General features: G+C 33.0%; 1 protein-coding gene across 1 annotated transcript in view; it reads left to right on the top strand.

Moving 5' to 3' along the window:
• STARD4 (StAR related lipid transfer domain containing 4) overlaps positions 1-20,219 on the top strand; it is a 95,367-nt gene extending 75,148 nt beyond the window's left edge. The window contains exons 5-10 of the mRNA XM_051994419.1: positions 1,623-1,934; positions 5,949-6,062; positions 10,305-10,354; positions 12,894-13,020; positions 13,883-13,997; positions 14,914-20,219. Of these exons, the coding sequence (XP_051850379.1) occupies positions 5,958-6,062; positions 10,305-10,354; positions 12,894-13,020; positions 13,883-13,997; positions 14,914-15,140 (624 nt within the window). The 5' untranslated portion in view covers positions 1,623-1,934; positions 5,949-5,957 and the 3' untranslated portion in view covers positions 15,141-20,219. The remainder of the gene's footprint in view (positions 1-1,622; positions 1,935-5,948; positions 6,063-10,304; positions 10,355-12,893; positions 13,021-13,882; positions 13,998-14,913) is intronic.
• The last annotated feature ends 3,888 nt before the right edge of the window (positions 20,220-24,107 follow it).

Here is a 24,107-nt window from a genome sequence, read left to right as displayed (position 1 = left end):
TAACTTCATAGGAAAGAGAAATAGATTAGGTTGAAATGTTAATATTATGGTTTAGAGTACAATTGTGTAGTGGTAGGCGTTGGGTAGTCCCCATCATTGAGTTCTATAGCTTACTGACCAACTGAATCAGTATTAAATTACTGCTATTGGTCAGCATTGTTGGTAGCATTCCCAAGGCCAGGTAGCCATAAGCTTTCTCAGGCTTTGCAATTTTTTCACACCTCATCACCATTACAGATGAGGAAACTGAGGCTGAGAGATAGTAAGTGACTTGCTACAAAATATCAGAAGTAGGATTTGAATTCAGCTCTTCCTACAGCCAAATCTAGCACTAAATCCAGTGTGTCACTTGCAGAAATCTCTGAAAGATTTAAAAAGATGTGATGATTTAAAAAAATATTAGTTTCTTATTTGAGGAGTAAACTTCTATTTTTATATAATTTTTCTGCCAGCTGACAAGTTCCAGTATTCCCCTCATCAAATGAAATATTTGTGCAAACTGTAGCTCAATGCCTGTCATATGGTTTCATAGAAGAGTATTAATGAATGTTTTCCTCTTCCCTTCTATGCCCCACCTGTTTTCTTCCTCTCCTCCAAATAATCCCCATACCATCCCAGTCAATACTGGAAATCCTATCAGGCAAAAATCAATGAGGTGTTTTTCAACAGAGATCATATTTAAGGTAATAAATTCATCAAATCATAGAAATAAAGAAAAACATTATTCATAAATTTATACTTATGTTTAGATATTTTAGATTATAATATAGATTATGTAGAGATATTTTATTCTAGACCAAGGAAAGTATTGAATCCTGTTTTTCAGAATTCTGAGAAAATAAGCTGAATTGTTGGACTGTAGTCAGGACTGAATCTGCAGTAGTTTAAGACAGAGATGTTAAATTCAAATAGAAACAGCCCAGAGACTGTATATTGATTTAGAAAACCACAAATTAGCATCATCTATATTGCATTGCACATTTATTTATTGTTAATTTTTTCCCATCACTTTTTGATGTGATTCGACTCCACTTGGGAGTTTTGAACTGCAGATGGGAATTTGTTACCTCTAAATAAGAGCTATTAATGTATTTTTCGTTAGAATATTTATTCTCCCGAAGTCAATAAATAGACATTTAGTTACAAGAAAACAGATAAGCTCTGTAGTCTAAAAATGTTCTTACCGTAACTGTATTTCTACTTTTATTGTGCTTATGTACATATTCTTCCCCCAACATTGTGTCTGAGAAGCACTGAGAAGCCCTCGGGATTCTGTCGGAGCCAGGTTGTTTAATTTTCACAGTGAACGATTCCACCTAGTAAATTGGAAATGCTACAAATGGGGATTTATAACCTTAAGACTTAAAGGAAGAACATTTTGATGATGCAGATTAAACTTTAAAGAATGTACAATCTTCTCCGTTCTTCTGGAGAGCCGGTTGTTAAACATTTCCCAACACACACGTCTCCGCCCCGTGGCCCTTTCACAGGGTCTTTTCTGACTAAGGGGAGGGGAAAGACTCTTCTTCTGAACGCAGTTGGATGTGAAGATAGAGCGCGGGTGCCAATGAGGGGAAACTCTTTCCAAATGAACCCTATATTACTTTCTCCACCAATTTCAGGAGACGCAGCATCATTCCATCTCTTCTGGACCAATCAGCGCACCTCAGTCTTCTACACCATCCAATGAGTGCAAGGAGGTGGCATTTTCCAGCACCGCCTCCTACTAGTCTCACCATCAGCAAGGCCAACCCCCTGCACTCGAAGAAGGGAAGGGTGGAGGATAGCGCCGCCTCTAAGTGTAGCCGCTGGCTCTGGTGCTATTGGCTGCTGCGCCGAGCGCCCATCACCAGCGATCTGCTGAGCGAGGAGCTAGGGGTCTCCCGGAAGTCCTCTCGCCGAAGGGGTCCTGACTGAGGCGTTTTCCTACCAGGGTAAGCACAGAGAGCAGCTCCGACTTGGGGCTTCCCGGGCTGCTTTTCCGCGCGGGAGGCTTTGCAGTAGGGGATAGCGGATCCTCTGGAAGAGAGGGAACCATTGGCCGAAATCACTCGGGGGCTGAGGGAGGTGTGTAATTGAAACGTGGGGAAATGGAAAGAGTGGTGGAATCGGTGGCTCCCCTCATTCGTTCCCCAGATGCACTATGTGCGAATACGCGTCTCGGTTCTGCGACTGGGTTTCAGGGAGTCCGGGGACAGCTAGACACTCCAAGGGTGTCTCTTGGTTTTTATGGCTGGGTTTCCTGGGGACGGCGATGTCAAAGAGCACTGTGCTTGGCGTTCCTGGGAAGGATCATCTTGGACTTTGTAGCTATTAAACTTTGAAAGAGCACAGTCACCAAGTTGTGCAGAATCCTGCACCTGCGGTTCCAACCTGTGGTGCAGGTTATGTCAGGGTCCCAGCAACATTTTAAAGGAATTGGCTACGCAGCTACGGCTTGACTAAAAACCCACGAATGAATCTACAAGGTTGAATTTTAACTTTCTTTTTTCCGTTCATGTTTTGTCAGTCAGTCTTACTTTTAATTTTGATAGTTCATTTAAAAGGCAAAAACTATCTAGCTCTATTTTCTCACTTTGCTCAGAAATACAGCCTATCTACCTATAATATCTATGCCGAGTATAGGTTTATCATGTATACCTATTCAGCATTTCTATCCACTTGCTTTATTGTGGCTGAACCCCTGAGTGATTATAGATCTCAAATGAGATAATATCTGTTGAGTTGAGTGCTGTCACAGTGCCTGGAGCGTGTTAGATGCCACAAATACTTTATCCTTTCTTCCCATCCACATTGTTTCAGGACTTAATGCAATTAATATAATATTCTTTGCAGTTGGCAATATCTGGAGGATCTCTCAACTTCTAGGAAACCGCTCTTCGAATTTGCATTCTATTTCCTCCGTAACAGAGGCACTTTTGACTGCTATGGCCTCTGTATTTTAATATACCTCGATTGCTAACTAGGTCTTAAAAGAATTACTTTTAATTTAAATTCCAGTCTGAATGCATTTATGAGTTTCTTTCATTATAAGAAAAGTTTTAAGATTTCCTGTAAACATTGGCTTTTACTTGATACCATTATTGGAGAATAGCTTCAAGAAAGAGCATTTGGAGTTACTAAACCTTTGAGAGCCTCAATTTTCTCTTGTGCAAGTTGGGCATACTAATACATAGTACTGGTTATCACACAGTTATTTTGAGCATCAAATGAAATTAGGCATGTAAAGCATTTTTGTAAACCTTAAAATCTTTATAAATGTGAGCACTTTCTATATTGCTATTACACAACTCTTACAATTCACCGATTTAATTGGAAATGTTTCCAGAAGAACTTAATTTCCAAAATGTGTTGATGGGACTAGAAGGTTACAGAAAAGAAAATGAATATAATAAAAAATTTTTAAAATGCTTACCCTTATTGGTGGTATAGAATTTCTTATTTTAAAAGTAAAATCATTTTATATGTATTTTTTGTTTTGAACCTATATTTTATCCTTGTTTAAAAAAATCAATCCTTCCTGATGTCATTATACTTATAATCTCAGAAAAGTCTGCTTGAATATATGGATGCCTTTAAAGATGCATTTCCTGAAAATAAGACTGGCATAAGCAGATTAGTACATCTCTTGCAGCACCTCACAGCAAAGGCTTTAGCTGTGACCACAGTCTTCCTGTTACTGAATTTTCTTTAGGTGTAAAATGGGAAATATCTGTCTCCCAATCTCATTAGAAATAAAATGGGATAAGAGTTTGCTATATAAGTTGTAAAGAAATTGTACAAATAGTCAAATTACCTGTGAAGTTTTAAAAAAAAGTTTTTAGAGTAGAATGTGTTGATCAATTTTTTTTAAATGTAAGGAAATTATTTTGAGGTTCTAAAATTTTCAGCCAGATAAAGTAAGCTAGAACTTATAAAAGATATTATATTTTTTAAAAGTCTTTGAAAAAAAAAAAGATTCCCAAAGATCCTTATAAATAATGAGTGAAACCCCCTCCGCTATCTTTTTTCCCACCTTCTGTCTCCCCTTCTCAGGTTGTTTTTCTTTTCCCACTCTTTCTGTCATCGTCTTTCCCTCCTCTTCTTCCTCTTTCCTTCTTTAGACCTGTTTTATGAGAGATCACTATGGGAAATTCCTGATATAGGAATTCTCACAATAGAAGCTGTTTAATAATTTAGCTGTAATTTATCACCTGAGAGTTAACTACTAATAACAAAAATAATCAGAAATTATTATTATTGTTGTTATGCTTTTTAAATAAAATAATAGGGATTTAATTTAGATAAGTGCTATTTACAAAGGAAATAAGAAAAGAGAATTATTGAAGATACTAGAAAGACAGCTGCATTAATGTTGGGACAACAAAAGTTTCATCTTGGGCAATATACTTAACCTACTTGGCTCTTAAATGAGGGAGTTGACTAGATGAACTGGATTCCTTCTGTAGATATCTGGTCCAAAGCACAGGCATAATGGAGATTTTTAAAATGTATGTAAGATATTAATAACTGAACATATGTAAAGTTAAAGGACTTTTATGAAGTTTCTTTCATATACATCATCTCTTTTGTTCCTCATGCTAATCATGCTAATGAGAGCCCATCTCATGTTTCCTTTTAATTACAGTCAACTCTCCATTATTTTGTAAAAGAAAGCTTAGGTAAATGTTAAGTCTTAATCTTAGAATATTATATATTCCAAGTATATATGTCTGTATATATACATATGTCTGTGTGCGATTATATGTATGTATTATGTATACATACAGGTATATATGTGTCTGTGTAAAACACATTCAGAAATATACCTGCCTGTTTATATCTACAGTTCAGGCATTAAGTAGCACACTTACTCTTCTCTGTGCTCAATTCTTATGAGAAAATTCACTCAGGAATTATCAAGAATCGGTATCTGTTTACATGTTTTGCAGAGCACTAGGATTTGTTGTTATTCAGTCCTTTTAGTTATGTCCAATTGTTTGTGACACCATTTGGGATTTTCTTGGTAAAGCTACTGGACTGGTTTGCCATTTCCTTCTTCAGCTCATTTTACAGATAAGAAAATTGAGGGGAAACAGGGTTGTGCTTACATCGGGAATGCATTAAAGAGGGAACTGGAAAGGTAGATGGATAGATAGATATCAAAACTTAAAAAGAAATAAGAGGGAGAGGGAATAGGATTAAGACTGGCAATAAAAGGGTGTGTAGATTAATGGGAGTGAGAAAAGATTTGTTGATTAATGGGAATGGGACAGAGGATGGAAAAGATAGGGGGAAAAGAATAAGGAAGAAATAGGGGTAAGAGAATAAGGGAGGGATCTTGGGATGTGAAAGTTAAGTAATAGCAACACAAGCTTGTGGGTAGGGGTAGAAATAAAGCAGAAGAGAGGGATAGAAAACAAATTGAGAAAAAAGTAGGGATTGATCTCAGTCAAAGTTTTAAAAGACTCAATCAAAAGAGATATCTATATTATATGTCAGCCATGTTAATTTTGTTTCTGGAATGTTGCTGTTGCATAGTAAATGATGAGTTGGTGGTTTTAGGAAAATGTGGAAAGACTTGGACTCAAGGATGATGTTATCCACTTTCAAAAAAAGAGAGGACAAATAATGTGCACATGACAATGGTTTTATTTTCTTTTTCTATTTAAATTTAATGTATTTAAATGCATTAAAAGAAAAAAAAGTTTCCTTTGGCATTAACTTTTAAATAAAGTGTGTGTGTGTGTGTGTGTGTGTGTGTGTGTGTGTGTGTGTGTTTTGGCATTTTCTTTAAGGGACCTTTTACAAATTTTTCTTTTCCATAGATTCAGATTTGAAATAAAAATCAAGGTTGTAATTTAATTTTTCTTTTCATATTTGTTTTTTGACCCCCCCCCTAAAATATTTGATGTGTTGATAAATATCTAAATTCCATGACTAATATTAAATCTTTGTTTTTAAAACAGGAAAAAGAAATGGAGACCTTAACTGATGCTCCTTTCCTTGCAACTAAAGTGAAAAACACGTTGTGCCAGTACCACAGTATTAAAGATGATAAATGGAGAATTGCTAAGAAAACGGTAAATGTTCTAATACTTCCATTTTAAAATTACCTCTTTGATGAAATTCATGGTGTCCCAGAAATGTTAGTGTACAGAAAGTTTAATTTTAAGCTACTGAACGTTAAAACTACACCGAGATTTTTGGTACCTGCTGTATTGTAAAGTGTGACCATTCATGTATTATGCATATACAAATTAGCTTGTTGCTTATCAGGTTTAGATTTTCAAAAATTAATGCTCACTGCATTAACATTTTAGAATTCTTTTACTATGCTGAAGGATAACAGCTGTCTCATGATTAATTTGTGTTAAAAAGTTTTGGTCTTTCCTCTCTATATATACTCTCAGAAAATTAGCCATAATAATGAACACAGTTTCTCCAACAAGATCTATCAAACTAATTTAATTTCTTGGTTCTGATTCACAGAATAGATTGTATATGTGGTAGGATGAGGTTAAAGGGAAGAATCAATAGATAAATTGTAACAAAGAATTGAGTACATTTTGCTTTTATGGTCGATACTCATTTATTCAGCAAATATATATTCAATAATTACTGTGTCCAAGACGCTGTATTTGATCACTTGTTAACTAGTTTTATTAAATACTTAACATAGCAAGTATATCATAATGATTACCATTTTGAGATCTTTAATACTGTGGTATTGGCACATACTATATATAAGGATATATATTGAAGACTATATAAGAGGTAGAGCAAAAATGGTAGAGGGGGAGCATTCTACCCAAATTCTCCCATTATTCTCTCCCACACAACTTTAAAGTAATGTGCCAAATCAAATTCTTGAATGACATAGCCAAGAAAACGTCAGGGTAAGATAGTTTTCCAGTTCAGGACAACCTAGGAGGTCAGAAGGAAAGATTTATGACCACAGTTTGGAGGCAGTATTCATGATGGGCTTGCAAATAGCTATCATGGCAGTAATAGCCAAAGTAGTGTTTTTTAAAAGCTCTCACCTCCCATAGACAATAAGGGAATTGGATAACTGGTCAGAGATTATAGAGGAACCCTCTGGGTGAACATAGGACACTGCCCAACTCCATGTTCCATTATCCAATTTTAGGTCACAGTTTTGGGGTAGAGTAGAGTGCAAGAAAATAGGGCCCCTACCTGGGTAAGGATCAAAGAACAGATGAGGGAAGAAATGATTACACTTTTCTCTAGATTACAACTTGAAAAAATTAAAAATTTATAGACTTATACTTTTCTCTCCTCCTGTGAAAGCAGCATGATGAAAAATCATGAAGCTTGGGATAGCCATCCCTGGATTTCAACTTCCCAAGGCCCAACTCTATAACATAAAGTTCACAGTCAAAAAATGAGACTGGAAAAAAATGACCAAATAACAACAAAAACCTGACCAGAAAAAGTTACCTTTGAATGCACAAATATAGTTTTAATACCTAAAATGAAAAACAAAAAAAGAAAAGAACTATAGACTATTTTTTTTAAGAATATTGATGCAAAAAAAAATTTAAATAATACCAAGAATTTTACAGTGATATATATATCATAAAGCTCATACACTACGATCAGGTTTGATTTGTACCATAATTGCATAATTCAAATTAGAAAAACTATAAACATAATTGACCATGACAAAAGCAATAAAAATCTTGTGACTATTCATAGATGGCAGAAAAAAAACTTTTTAGTAAAATATGAGACCCATTCCTATTAAAAACACCAGAAAGCTTGGAAAGAAATGCAGCTTTTCTTAAAATAATAAGTAGTGCCTATCTAAAAATAAGAATAGTCATTTTTTTTGCAATGGAAATAAACTGGAAAACTTTCTAATAAGATCAAGGTTAGGGGGCAGCTAGATGGTATAGGGGGATAGAGCACCACCCCTGAAGTCAGGAGGACCTGAGTTCAAATCCAGCCTCAGACACTTAATACTTCCTAGGTGTGAGACTCTGGGCAAGTCATTTAATCCCAGTTGCCTAGGCAAAAAAAAGGGGGGGTGGTGGTGAAGCAAGAGTGTCTGTTATCAACATTATTATGGTAACAATACTTGTACCAGAAATGCTAGCTATAACAATAAGACAAGAAAAAAATAATTAAAGGAGTAAAAATAGACAATAAGGAAACAAAAATACTCTCTTCAGATAATATAATGTTAGACTTAGGAAATTGTAGATAACCAATTGAAAAACTTGTTGAAACAATTAATTGTTTCAACAAACAATTGCAGGATGTAAAATAAACCCATCTAAATTATTTGAATTTCTAAATATTATCAAGACTCAATAGGAAAAGACAGAAAGAGAAATTCCGTTAAATAGCCGACAGTATAAAATACTTAGGAGTCAACCAGACAAAACACATGCATTAGAATACAATTACAAAACACTTTGGGAGAGATAATAATTGCTCATGGATAGGTTGAGCCAATATAATAAAAATGACAATTTTTATTTTTTTAGCGCCATAGCTGTCAACCTATCAAAGAATTATTTTTACAGATGTAGAAAAATATGTAATAAAATTAACTTGGAAGAACAATATGTCTTCAAAGAATATTAAAGGAATCGATGAAAAAAATGTAATGGAAGATTGTCAGATATTACCACATTTCAAATTATACAACAAAGTGGTAATCATTGGTATTGGCTAGTGGTGGATCAGTAGAATAGATTGTGTACACATTTTACGATAGCAATAACTATGATGAATACAGAAAAACATGAAAAACTTGCACAAGCTCATGTGTAATGAAATAAGAAGAGCCAAGAAAACAATATATACAACAATTACAATACTTTGAATGGAAAGAACCACCACAAAAAACAGAAAGTGAATCTTGCAAAATTACAAAGACCAAATATGACTCCAGCAAAGAGATAGAAAATACTTCTTCCAAGTACTTCAGAGATAAAGAACAAAGGTGTGGAAAATTGCATATACTTTCAGGTTCCTTTAACATATTGATTGATTCTACTGATTATTTTTTCTATTCTTCCTCTTTAGGGAAAAAATAAGTCTTGTTATAGAGGATAGTTCTCTGGAATAGGGAAGAGGAAGATATACTTAGGAAAATCGAAGCAGTATTAAAATAAGACAATATCAGTAAAATTATTTGACATATAGTTTTAAAAATTTTTTAAATTTTAAGTTTATTAAGGTCAATGTAATTCAATTAAAACATGTAATGAAAGTTAGGCATCAGGAGAGCATGTCATTAATGTAAATATAAAACATAACATTAAGGAGAATTATAATGCCATAATAATTCACATTGCTGGGTACCTCATAATGGTAGGTATTTCTTTATTGGGAGATATATATATAACTTAATATTTAGAGAACTTTATTCAGGGACAGAAGGATTCCAAATTCAGTTCATTTGAAAAATCACTATCTGTAATGTAATGGATTTGTGAACTGATTCAACCGTTCTGGATAGCAATTTAGAACTATACCCAGAGGGCTATAAAACTGTGCATACTCTTTGATCCAGCAGTGTCTCTACTGGCTCTGTATCCCAAGAGTCATAAAAGAGGGAAAAGGATCCACATGAGCAAAAATGTTTGTAGCAGCAAAAAATTGAAAACTGAATGGTTACCCATGAATTGTGGGTAAGTTACAGTATATGTAATGGAATATTATTGTTCTATAAGAAGTGAAGAGTGGGCTGATTTCATAAAAGCCTTGAAAGACTTACATGAACTGATGCTCAGTGAAGTAAGGAGAATTATACATAGTAAAGGAAGATTATGTGGTGATCATCTCTGATAGACTTTTCTCAGCAATGCGATTATCTAAGACAATTCCAACAGACTTGGGATAGAAAATACCATCTGTATCCAAAGTGAGAACTATGAAGAATGAATGCAGATCAAAGGATACTGTTTTCACCATTTTGCTTCCTTTTTCATATTTTTCCCCCTTTTGTTGTGATTTTACTCATGACATTACAAATATGAAATTATGTTTAAAATAATTGTACATGTATTAATTAGATTGCTTGCTGTCTTGGGGAGAGGGGAGGTAAAAAAGGAAATGAGAAAAAATTTAGAATTCATGTTTTTGCAAAGGTGAATATTGAAAATTATCTTTACATATATTAAAAAAATACTATTGAGAAAAAAAAAAGCACAGTGTGGACTTTCTCACTGATAGTTTCCTTAATTTTTAAGGCCAGTAGGCCTATGAGGAGATAGAAAATATTTAGTTACTGATTTCAGTAGCTCAGGTGATGTTTGTGATATTATAATGTCCTGTTTTGATTTTTTCAGAAAGATGTAACAGTTTGGCGGAAGCCATCAGAGGAATTCAGTGGATATCTGTAAGTTTATCTTCTACAGGTTCTTAATCCTCTTTACATACATAGTTGATTACTGACTTCATATTGGAAAAGAAGTGTTAAAACCCTTTAAGATTATTTTTAAAAATTAAAATAGTCCGTACTACTCAATAAGGCTGATATTTGAGAATTTGCATGTTTTAGGTACCTCCTGCCATCCCAGACAACTTAGAATAAATGATTTCACTCTGGAATATAATGTTCAATACTGATCAGAATTACCAGATGGATAAAATGGACAGTGTCCATAGTAAGGTCAAGGAAAGCTAGAATTGGATGAATTGTTGAAAGCAAAATGCTTTTGTGACATGATAATATGAGAGAGTTAATATTCATCCTGTGAAAAAACTTCTGAAACAATGAATGAGAGGTAGTAGAACTCCTTGACTTACTTTCTTATAGCTTTCCCTGCTCCTTTTCCTTATGAAGATTCATGTTCACTTTATATTTCACTAGTGCTGATCCATAAAGGATCAAATTTCAAAAAATGAAATTGTCTCTGGAGAGAGGCCTTTGTCATTATCTTTGCAATTTTAGATACTGGGGATATTGCTATTTTTTTGAATACCCTTAATTCACAAACTTTGTTGATATTGTATAATAATTACTTACTGCCTTTTCCTTATGTCTTTGCTGCCTTCTCATTTTTTTCTTCTCAAACATAGATACCCATTAAGATTCTACTGTTCTATCCATGGAGGTTCTATCCTAAGCTCTTTTCTTTTACATTTTTTCCCCATTGGCAATCTTCTTCACTCTTTCAATCATACCTTCCACCACTCTCCAAATGTAGGGTTCCTTTAAGGAAAAACTTGGTAGCAATTAGTTATCTAAAAATGAAATGCATGGTCTTGAAGAGATAATGAGTTCACCCTCAGTGGAGGTCCTCAAGGAAAGGATGAATGACAAATTTCCTAATATGTTGTAGAGGACTGGATGATGCATGATTAGATGGTCTCTGAGGTTTCTTTCAACATTGAAATTATGTGGTTCTGAGAGAAATTTTTGGTTAATTTACTTAAAGTAATCTTTGAAATATTCAATTAAATCTCCTCATCTGACATAAATTAGTCCCAGAAAGAGTAAGTAACATATATAAGTTCCCTGCTTAACAAAAACCCTGTTGTTCCACTTTGCTGGTCATTCAAGTTTCTCCTCACATTTTCCTCTGCCAGTTTTTTCAGTATTGTCTCATCTGATTTTTCTTCACATACTTCACTCTATCCAACTAGGTATTCCTTGAACCTAATTTTCTCTCTCTGATTACCTCAGTGTATTTTTACAAACTGTCCCCATTATCTGAAGAACACTCTTTTTTTCTCCCTACCTCTTAGAATATGTGCCTTCTTTTTTGGATTAGTTCATCTTATCTTTTAAACCTTTCCTGATTCATCCCCTCCATCATTAATGCTTTTTTCCTCCTCAGATGATTTTATATTTATATATCTTATGTCCAAATATAAATTCCTTAAGGGCAAAAATTGTTTTTTGTCATATTCACAGCACAATCTCTCTGATTCTATCTCAGAAATACACACACATATGTGAATATAAGTATATTTATATACAAATAAGTATATATATGTATATAAGGAAAGATTAAGATATATTTGTTAAATTAAATTAAATTGAAACCAAATCTTTTGACTCCCTATACAGAATACATTCCTGTACTGTACTGCCTCATTAAGTGCTCATTAAAAGCACACCTTGTTAATATTCCTCCTTCCCTTAAATATCTTGTGGTTTTGTTGTCCTTACTGTTACTTAACTTTTGTTGGCATCTTTTATGACCTTTCTTGTTTCCCAGGTTTGAGTTTTCTTAGGGAAAACATTGTGTTTTGGCTTTTTTTTTGGGGGGGGAACCCCACTTCTCTCCCCACAATAACATACAGCCCTTTGTACATAGACTATTAATAATTTGTTGAGTTTGATTTAATTTTCTTAGAGAAAACATTGTGTTTTATATTTCATTGGAAACTTTGCTTCTCTCCCCATACTAACATAATATTTGTACATAATAAACTATTAACAAATAATTGTTGATTTAAAATAATAAGGGATTTTGTTTTACCTCCTTTTTCAACTATCTCCAGATCCCAAAACAGGATATTAGTGATAATTGTTGGCTCAGAATTTGTTTAAAATTCAAAGGGACAGACTACTATGTTTAGTACCAGTAGGATGTAATGGGATGAATAAGCAATGAAAACACGTATGTAGCATAACTCCAGAATAGTAGTAATATGTAAGCCTTTATGCACTTTTTGATGTAAAGAGATTTTATGGTATTTATGGTGAAGTAATATAGTTCAACAAATTAATTACATGCTTGTAAGATGAAGAAATAAAGGATATGTGTAGAATAAAATAAGGTTATGAAGTGACATTTTCATGAGCTAGATCCTGCTCTTAAACCTCTCCTCCAATTCCTTTTTTTTTTTTTCAATGAGTCAGTTCTGTTTTATAAAAGAAAACAGAAATGTTTCTCTAATTAAACATTAAACATTTATTTTTCTAGCTACAAGGCTCAAGGTGTTATGGAGGATTCTACCAATAACATTATAGATTATATACGTCCAGGGCCTCGTCGCCTACATTGGGACAGCTTGATTACGTCCCTGGATATTATTGAGCAGTTTGAAGAGGTAAATCATTTCTATAAGAAAGCATTGAATGTGTTTGCATGTATGGTGTTCCAAGAATTATCAGTGACATTGATAAAGTCTCATGGTAGAATCCTGGACATTCTCTTGAAGAAATCAAAGTCACTGAAGTAAATTTCTGACTAAAATGAATCCAGTCACAATTTTGAGTTTGTTTGTGTACCAGAACCCTTATTACCTTTTCTGTTGTAAATAGTGTTGTGGTGGGAAAAGAGTGGAACTTTGAAGTCACAGGACCTGAATTCTACACCTGTGGTCTTAGGAAGTCACCTCTTTTCTTTGGGCCTAAGTTTAATTCATCAAAAAAAAAGAAGAAAGAAAGAAAGAAGTGGGGAAGAGAATGATATTCAAGATTCCTTCAAGCTCTAGATCTAAGATTTTCCTTCATTTGTAACATCAATATTCTAAAAACGTAGCCTTCATCTACAGGGTCCATGTATGTATGCAGATGTTTTATTGACAGTTTTTGAAATTAAAGGTAAAAAACACCTTAACCAGTAGAGAATTGGACGTTAAAGTTTGCAAAAGTGTAACTCCTTATTATACTTGCTATTCTAATGCAGAATATTTGAGCAGGTAATTTTATCCTAAATACCCTCTAGCATCAGTTGACATTTGTAGCTCTTTTCTGTGAAATCCATGTAGCTAGGAAAAAGTTGGCTATTAAAATGAGAGAAGAACAACAAAACAGAAAAGTTAAGATCAACTGAGAATAATTTGTTACTTATGCTTGGAAAGTATTCTCTGTGTAATGTTTTTCTAAAAGATTCATTTGTGAACTTTAACCTGTGATTATTCTTCCTGTGATAGTCATTTTATCTCCTTTCTTTCCTTTGTTTTATAGAATTGCTGTGTGGTCCGTTACACGACTGCTGGGCAACTGTTTAACCTCATTGCACCAAGAGAGTTTGTGGATTTCTCCTATACAACACAGTATGAAGAAGGGCTCATATCATGTGGTAATAATCTTAGATCTATATTGCTTTCATGTTGCTTTGGATTAAAATTTAGTTCCTTGTTAGGTGATTCTTTTGTGTCTTCCGCATGTTTTTGTTTTTATTGGCATAATTATATTAAACTAGCAAATAAGATAACATGAATGGCTATTGGATTTCACTCATGGCCAAAACGCTCCTTTACTTCTGTCTTAGAAAAATATTGGATCATAAAAGGAAAATTGGTGATAGTATGTGTAGTAGTTTAGCCCTTTTTAAAATTTTTTATTTTTTTTTTATTTTGGTGGTTCCAAGCAGTACTTTTCCTTTTAATCTTGAGAAAAGTATTTTGAGTGAAATTCTTTGCTTCCTAGAGAATTTCTTCTAGAAATAAAAATAGCAGCTGCTGTGATTACAAAAGTTGATAATAAGCATCATTTTAAATATTAAATGATTTATATGCATATGACTTCCAAGGCATTCAAGGACTGGCTCAAAGGTCATAGCTCTTCAGAAGTTAATAGATAATTTCTTTTGCATTTTTTCACTTATACTCTATTGACCTCCTTGTCTTTCTTTAAGTCCTACCTGAAATCTCAACTTTTATTAAAGCCTTTCCAACCTGTCTTAATTCTAGTGCCATTTTCCTAATTATCTAGGAGTAGGATTGCTAGACATACACATACATATATTTGCATGTTGTTTCCACCATTAGATTGTAAGCTTTCTGAGAACAGAGACTATCCTTTGCCTCCTTTTGTAACTCAATGCTAGGTACTTAATAAATGTTTACTGACTGATACTAAAAAACAATTGACTGATTTTCCCAATACAAAAATTTAGGAATAAAGCTTAGGTAAGAAATCCTCTTCTTCTGTGATGAATACAGTGAATAGATGCAAATTATAATTCTTAATGTTATTTTTAAATTGTTTTATAGGTATAAGTGTCCACTATGAAGAAGTGACACCACAGTTTGTCCGTGCATATAATCATCCTTGTGGTTGGTTTTGTGTCCCACTTAAAGACAGTCCTGATCAAAGTCTTTTGACAGGCTATATTCAAACAGATCTTCGAGGGATGCTTCCTCAATCTGCAGTAGATACAGCCATGGCTAGCACCTTGGTAAACTTTTTTGGTGATCTTAGAAAAGTCCTGAAGGCCTAATTGGATGTGAACCAAAATACCATGAACTCATCATCATTCATTTCTTTTTCCTGTATTATGTTGTAAAAATCTTAGGCTAGTAGGTAAGCACTTTGTTGTTCTGGTATATCATATTTTCTTTTATTCTTAATACCCATAGAAGGCATTTCAGTATAGTTGTAGTATCTAGAAAACTGGATTTCATCTTCTTAAGAGCTAATTAGTATATCACTGTGAATATGTATTTGTTGGCTTCTTAGGAATTAATCAGAAGCACAAACTTCATGTTGTTAGGTTCTTTGTAAAAATTTTAAATGGTTTTTTAAAAGTATATATATATATGTACCTCCGTGTGTACAAAATAATTTGTGGTAGTATGTATATTCAAAATAATTTTCTGATCTTATTGTTAAATTCATGTTTTAAAAATTCAGTTGCTTTGAAATTGATTTAGACTTAGAAGAATTAGAGGAAACAGTAATTTTTAAAATTAATTTTCAGAAGGTCTCCATTGTTAGTTAATGTGCCAGTTAAGTACTGAAATAAAGAAATATAAAGGTTTTCCACAAACTACAGTTGATACAAATAATTTCATTTATTAGATAGAATTAAAATATATTTTCATGTAAATAGGCAGTTTCATCATTCTTTTGTTAAATATCTAAGATATATTGACTTGAAACCTCTTTAGAAATACTTGAAGATGTTTGTAGGTAGAATTGGGCTATGACAAAAACTATAACAAAGAAAATATTCAAATGTTGTGTGAGAGTAGCAGTAGATTTTACAGTAATAGCCCATGCCAGTGCAGAGCATTGGTAATGTGTGAAAAAATTGTTACTTGAGAATTGCCTACAAAGAAAGATCAAAGACATGTACTCTTTTATTTTTGAAGATAAATACATAGCTTCTTATGGAGCATTCTAATTGTGAATAGTAACAATGCCAAGATAGCATAATTTAAGCCATAGCTAAAACAAATGTACGGCTAGTGATCGATTATCTGCACAGCTTTGAAAAGTCATGATGACTTGAATGACCCAAGTAGGGAAGTGTCCCAGTAGTACAGATGTGTTCAATTCAAGCTTATTCTAGATGATGCTATTGTACTTATGTCTGGGCTTAGGAAAAAAACTATCAGAAGCTGGTTTAGATGTGAAACATAGAAAATATAGATGATTTCTAAGGCAAGCACATGAGGTTTGTGAATATGCATATATGTAATATAACAGATTTTAAAATGTACCCTATCTCCTCCTACTTATGGTGGTGAACGGAAAGGATATAAATGTTCTTGAAAATATTTTGGGTTATACGTAGCCCAATGATTAAAGCCATGAAAGTATCAAATAATTGACCTGGACTCCTAATCTGCATTTTATTTTCTTATCAGAAAAGAAAAAGTGCTAGCTGCTATTTGATTAAGCATAAATGCAGAATAGTTGTTGGTTAATTGTGGTCTAAAAGCAAAAAAAAAATTTATATTAGGATTGTACTGTCAGATTCTTCTGCTTATTTTCCTCCTCCTTTTTCCTCCGTTCACACTCTGATTCAAGAATTGATGACTTCTAGCCCTTTAAGGATAGGAAATTTTCATTAATTAAACATAACATGAAAATCAACTATTGCTTGAATTAGATTGATCTACAAATTTCTAGATATACCAGTATCTATACTGCTTTCATTAATTCATATTTCTGAAATCCAGAATGATAAGCAATTATTTTTCCAGATATCTAATTACTGCTTTATATCATAGAGATAGTAAATCATTGGTGGATTTGCACTACTTAAAAATTAAATTTGGCTTTAGTATTGCACATTAGTTCATCTAGGCAGCCTGCTTAAATATAACTGTCAAGATAAACCAAAGATGACATAAACACTACTATGGACCATGCATTGTAATACTGAAGAAAACAAGCCATGAGATATGTTGCTTAGAGAAAGTGAGTACTTTACTTAAATTTAGGAATTTTGTGGTGATAATGTATTGAATTGTCAGACCTTGGTGACATAGTTGCTATTTCAAAAGTTTATTTAGAATATGTAAAATTGTGACCCATTTAAATATAAGATTGTTCCTAATTTAGTATTTAATTGATTGATTAGTGAATATATCAATTCTTAATGCTAGAAAATGAAATAGCAAATATTTTGAAATTAACTTTTTCTATAGAAGTATTCTAATCTTATGCTGTGCTATTAGTTAAATGGGACTTTGGAACTCTAGGAAGTAGGTTATTAACTACTATCAATAAAAAGGGAATTTTTATGAGAAATTATCTTCCTTTGGAGAATGATTAGACTTTGATACTGGTGATTAAACAAACATTCACACATTCACACACATATAAAACATGTATTTAATATATGCATATAAATACATGTATGCATATAGTATACACGTGTGTATATATGCACAGAGATATATTCACACAAATATATATACACTGCTGTTGAGATACGTAGTTTCCTGCTATTTGTAAGCAGTTTAATCTTAGAAACACATCTTAAGGAAATTATGGATTCAGTGCTGTTGATAGTATTTAGCACCCTGTGACTGACTTTTAAAAAATCTTTTGTACAAGGCATGGTTATTTAATGTAGTTTACATTATTTTGATATTTTCAGTGGTTTAACCCTTGAAAATTGATGCAATATTGGGGTTAATAACATTTTCAATATGTAATATAACAATTATATCATACTTTTCCGAAACAGAAATTGTGAGCATTAAGAATTTTGGAAAATCATCAGCATAATTGACCATATCAATACGAAAATCAACAGAAATAATGTGTTTTAATAGATATAGAAAAAAAAACTTTAACAAAATACAAAGCCCATTACTATTAATAATAGGAAGCATAGGAATAAATGGAGCTTTCCTTTAAATGAGAAGGAATATTTAAAACTATCAGCAAGCATTATTTATAATGAGAAAAACCTGGAAGCCTTCCCAGTAAGAATAGAAGTGAAACAAGGATGTACATTATCACCACTGTTATTCAGTATTGTATTAGAAATGCCAATTATAGCAATAAGAGAAAACAAGGAAATTGAATGAATTAGAAGAGGTAAAACTGTCCATCCCTATGATGTTATACATAGAGAAGATTAGAGAATCAACTAAAAAACTAGTTGAAGTAATTAACAACTTAAGCAAAGTTGTTTTGCTAGACTATAAAATAAAATCCAAATAAATCCTTAGCATTTACCAAATGGCAACATTACCAACCAAAATCCAGCAATAAAATATAGAAAGAGGAATCCCATTTAAAATAACTAGAAAAAATGAAATACATGGGAATCTACTTGCCAAGACTAGGAACTATATGAACACAGTTATAAAAGACTTTTCACACAAACTCAGATCTAAACAGTTGGAAAAATATTCATTGCTCATAAGAAGGCTGAGCCAATATAATCAAAATGATAAATCTACCTAAATTTATTTACTCAGTGCTATATCAATCTATTATGTGAATAATTATTATATAATAATGTGCCCTAGCTTTACCAGATCTCAAACTATATTATAAAATGGTAATCATCAAAACAATATGGTACTAGCTAAGAAATAACAGTGGCAGGTCACTGGAATAGATTAGGAACACACTGCACAATAATAAATGGTAATCTGGTATTTGATAAACCCAAAGACCTATCCTTTTGTAACAAAAACTCATTATTTGACAAAAACTATTAGGAAAACAGAAAAACATGGCAGAAAGTAGGTGTAGACCAACATTCACACTGTATACTAAAATAAAGTCAAATTGGATACATAATTTAGACATAAAGGTTAATAACATGAGCAAATTAGGAAAGCAAGGAACACTTGTCAGCTCTATGTATAAGGAAAGAATTTAGAATTAAACAAGATATAGAGAGCATTATAAAATATAAAATGGGTAATCAAAATTATAAATATATAAATTAGCAAGATTTTGCACAAACAAAATCAATGCATCCAAAATTAGAAGAAAAGCAGAAAATTGGAGGAAATTTTTCACACCAAGTGTCTCTGACAAAGGTCTTATTTCTCATATATATACAAAACTAAATCAAATTTATAATAATACAATTCATTCCCAATTGATAAGAAAACAAATCTAGAGAGAGAGAATGATTTATTTGTGATCTCACAACTGATCAGTGGCAAAGGATGTGAATAGCAGTTTCAGAGAAATCAAAGCTATAGTCAAATGAAAAACTGCTTTAAGTCACTATTGATTAAGGAAATGCAAATTAAAATAACCCTGAGGTATCATCTCACACCCCATTATATTGGATAACATGACAGAAAAGGGAAATGTTAAATATTTGAGGTAATGTGGGAAAACAGACACTGGTGATGGAGTTGTAAACTGATGCAACCATTCTGGAGAGCAATTTGGAATGAATCAAAAAGCTATAAAACCAGGCTACCCATTGATCCAGCAATACTTTTGCTAGGTCTGTATTCCAGGGAGGTGAGAGGGAGCATAAAATATATGTAAAAATTATTGCAGTGTATATACTTTTTGTAGTGGCTAAAAATGGGAAATTGAGGGTATGCCCATAAATTGGGAAATGGCTGAACAAGTTGTAGTATATGATTGTAATGAACTATTATTGTGCTCAAGAAATGACAAGCAGGATTATTTCAGAAAAACCTAGGAAGACTACATGAACTGATGTAACATGAAGTGAGCCGAACTAGGAGAACATTGTACACAGTAATAGCAATGTTGTATGATGAACACGATGAACAACTTAGCTGTTCTCAGCAATATAGTGATTCAAGACAATCCCAAAGGATTTATGATGAAAAAACGCTATATGCTTCCAGAGAAAGAATTTATAAGCACCTGAATACAGATGAAGAATACTATTTTTGTTTAAATATTTTTGGAAAAATGACTAATATGGAAATGTTTTATATGGAAACGCATATTTAACTTGTTTTAAATTGCTTAGTATCTCAGGGAGGGGATAGGGATGGGAGGAAAGAATAGAATTTGGAACCCAAAACTGGGGGGAAAAAAAACTATGAATGTTAGAAATCGTTTTTGCATGTAATTGGGGGGAAATAAAATATTATTTAAAAAAGGATGTTGGGAAAGTTTTGTCCTCATTTTTAAAATAAGAATACTTTTTAGCTCCATATCAGGATTTTGGGGAGAAAAGTATATTTCAGACTTTAAACTACTATATAAAGATGAGCTACTTAAAAGTTTTCATATCTTTGTATCAGATCTATCACTGTTAATAGTTAAACAGCATTTTATTTATTTTGCTGGGGAAAAAATTCAATACAGATTGAATTAACATTTAAAAGACACAAAATTTAGAACTGAAGTGCCTTCACTGGAGAAAATAAGAAATTAGGCTTCAGTGAAGAAGATAAGATAATGTATTTAAGTGATTAGCTATGCATTCACTCTTTTGTATGTAGTAGTTCTTACAAATGCAAATAAAAGCTTTATAGTTCCATCAAAAGGAAACTCAAGCTTATATCATTTTTTTTCAATTAATTTAATAAATTTTACATTTACTACTCAAGCAAAAATGTTCAATAGGGGAAATTGTGTTTGTAGAGCAAATTTTGGGAAGTTTTTAAAGATCTGGGCTTATTTTAAAAATATTTACCAAGCTAATCTTTATTAATTATGGCTGTACCATGTAATGATTAACTGAATATGTAAATGATAGCCATTTATAAGCCATTGGAGGTTACATTTCTAGTTCATCAGGGACATAATGTACATTCCCCTTTCTATCCTTAGTAAGGTCTACCTGTCTAAAAGATTTTCCCCTGTCTACCTTGTCTTGCTAAAACTGAATTTCTCATCGTTACCAAAGTAGGCATAAGTTTTAATTGAAATGCTATTATCCCTTATAGCAAAAGCAGGTCCATTTTAAAAGGGATTTCCTCATTTGATCTAAACAAAAAATGTTCCACATGAGAAAGAAGAAAAGAAATTCCCATTATGAGAAAAAAAATCGAGAAAGATAGAATGATTTATTTGTGGTCTCACAACTGATCAATGGCAGACTAGAAACCAGATAGGAAGCCTTAATGTAGTGAAACCTGAATGTAATGAGGAGAATCAAATGGAATGAAAAGGAGTTTTGAATGGCAATTTTTTCAATCATTTAAATGATTGATTGAAAGTAATCTTTATTCCATAATTGAAGAAATACTTTAGATAGATTTTATTAGACTTATTGCAGGAATGTATATGTGAAATTGGGATTTGTATTTAACTGAGCATGATGCCTTAATTTGAATCAATTCATAAACATTAAGCTTGTACTATGTGTCACATACTGTGCTAAGTGCTGAATGAGGGAAGTGGTTTTTTCACTCCAAAATTTATCATACACATTTCCAGAGACTGTTGAAACTTAAAAGTCAGTTTTGCTGTAAACTTATTTCATATTCAATGGGAGCACTGAATAAATCCCCAGATTTCACTTTCTCATGTTTCATCTTCAAAGAAGTCCACACAAGGTAACAATGACTTCAAAAGATAGTCCTAGAAACTACGTGAAGGAAATGTGTCTCCTAATGAGTCCTGAAATTTTTGTATTAACACCAAAGAATTTTATATGACACAAGATATCCAGGAGAATGATGAAAATGTTATTTTTATTTGCATGATAATGAATAAACACTAAATCACATTAGCATCCTTAAACGTTAAGTAATTACATTGTTTGGTTTAAAATTATGGTCCTAAACCACATAAACAAAAACTTTTTGTATACTTTGAACCTATCATTTTAAGAAATAACGATATATTGGCTTTTAGTTCTTCCTGCGCCCTTTGGTCTAAGAAGAACCAGGAAAAATAGACCATAGTCTGGTTTCTGGAGATGAAAATCTGATACCTTTTATCTAGTTAGAGATCTGAGGTTAATGGTGACAAATACATTGACCCAAAACGTCTAAGAACTAGGAAGGAAGAATATTCTGGTGCCAGTGATGAGCACAGCATGTTTTGCCAGAGGAAACAAAAGCAGGTCCCTTAATCAGTACAACGAGGTCAGTCAGTGGAGGTAGGTTGAAGTCATAAAAAATGTCCACGCTGTATTAACCGCCTGAGTCCTGATTATGGTTTGGTGCCACAAAGCACTTGGCAAAATTGAGAGCTCTTGGTACATAACTGTGTTTCACTTGTTCTGCTGGAGGAAAGTGAGGAGAGATAGCTAATTTCTTGAGTTATGGAGAGAGAAGATACTGCTAAAAAGTCATTTTTGTATTTTAGTAAATGAGCAAAAAAAATGCTACTCACCATTAATATTAACCACTGTAATTGCCTATTTTTGATTATATGAAAGAAGTTTCAAGATGGGCAAATATCAGATTGATTCTGATGATGCTCTGATTAATTTGATGGTATTTCATCCTTGTAACTTTATTTTTTTTAATGTTCTGTTGGGGCCCATTCTTTATCATATGCTATTAGACTATAAAATTCTTGAGAGCAGAGATGATTTATTTCTTTGTATGTCTAGTGCTTAGCACAGAGTGTGAGAGATGGTTTAGAAGATTATTGTGTCATTTCTTATTTGGAGTTTTCTTGTCAAAGATATGAGTGGTTTGCAGTTTCCTTCTCTAGCTCATTTTATAGAGAGGGAAACTGAGATAAAACAGGCTTAATTAATTTGCCCAGGGATGCACAGCTAGTAACCTGGATTTGAACTCAGATCTTCCTGACTACAGACTTGATGCTCTATCTATTGTGCCATCTAGCTGCCCCATTAGAAGAGTAACTACAAAGAGAAAGTAGCCTGGATTAAAAACAAAGTGTATAATCCAATATATACATGTATGAATGTACACATAAAATACACTAGACCTCTATTCCTATATGAATTAATATAAATATAAATATAAATAAATGATCACATGCACACTTCTAGGATTATATATGTCATATACACACATATGTGGGTAGTAGTATGCTATATATAATATATAATCACATATATTATAAATCACATTAGCATCAATATGTAATGTAATATGTGGTAGATATAGATTGTAAAACTAGTATATCTATACTACGGAGTAGATTATATATTATATATGATAATATTATATAATATATAGTAAATTATATAAGTCTGGGAGATGGAAGACCATAGGAAGTCAGTTAGAAAAGATTTGAAATAACTATTGTGGAGAATGGAATACAAAATTGATAAGATATAGTAGGATTGCCTAGCACCAGTGAGAGTCCAGTGAGGTTTTGTAGTATAAATTTATAGTGGATCCAGTCAGAATAGATGCATATTTTTTTCCATTTTCCTTCAGTAGTATGTGTGAATAAGCTAAAGCAGTAAATTGTAGGAGTAATCCAAGGCTAAGATTTAGCTAGGCAGAATTGGCAATATGATAGGGGAATAAGGAATTCAAAAGAGGAATATATTGTAGAATTGAACTGGTTTACCAAGTGGTCAAGATAGAAAAGGAGTGGTTAGTGCTGGGAAGTGGTTAGTGGCTTGGGATAAAGTTCAGGAGTTAAGGGAGTGAAAATCATGAGGGCTCAACCCTCCAATCCTTGCCTACGATTACCACACCAAGCATTCAGCAAGCACCAATGGTGAGTAGAGCCATCATCTAAGTATATGCTTGTAGAGCCATCATCTCACATCAAATAGGTAATTAGCCTTAAGTGCTCTCTAGTCTGATTCAAGCACACCCTTTTCAGAGTTTCAGTTCTCTACATCTCCCACTTTCTTTTGTTTTAGAACACAGGTGGTCACACCATCCCTGACTTCTCAGGGAGGTGAGAACCCCAAAAAAGGAGGTGATCTTGCCAACCCTGACTTCTCAGGAAAGGGGGTGAAAACATCAAAAAAGAGGTGATTATGCCCCCCTCCCCAACTTCTCAGGAAGGGAGGTGAAAGCACTAAAAAGGAGATGATCACGCCCTCCTTGACTTCTCAGGAAGAGAGATGAAAAACACCAAAGGAAAGTGGGGAGTCAAG

Source organism: Antechinus flavipes, chromosome 1 (assembly GCF_016432865.1).
Source record: "Antechinus flavipes isolate AdamAnt ecotype Samford, QLD, Australia chromosome 1, AdamAnt_v2, whole genome shotgun sequence".
Classification (NCBI taxonomy): domain Eukaryota; kingdom Metazoa; phylum Chordata; class Mammalia; order Dasyuromorphia; family Dasyuridae; genus Antechinus; species Antechinus flavipes.
This window is presented reverse-complemented; position numbering and strand designations above follow the sequence as displayed.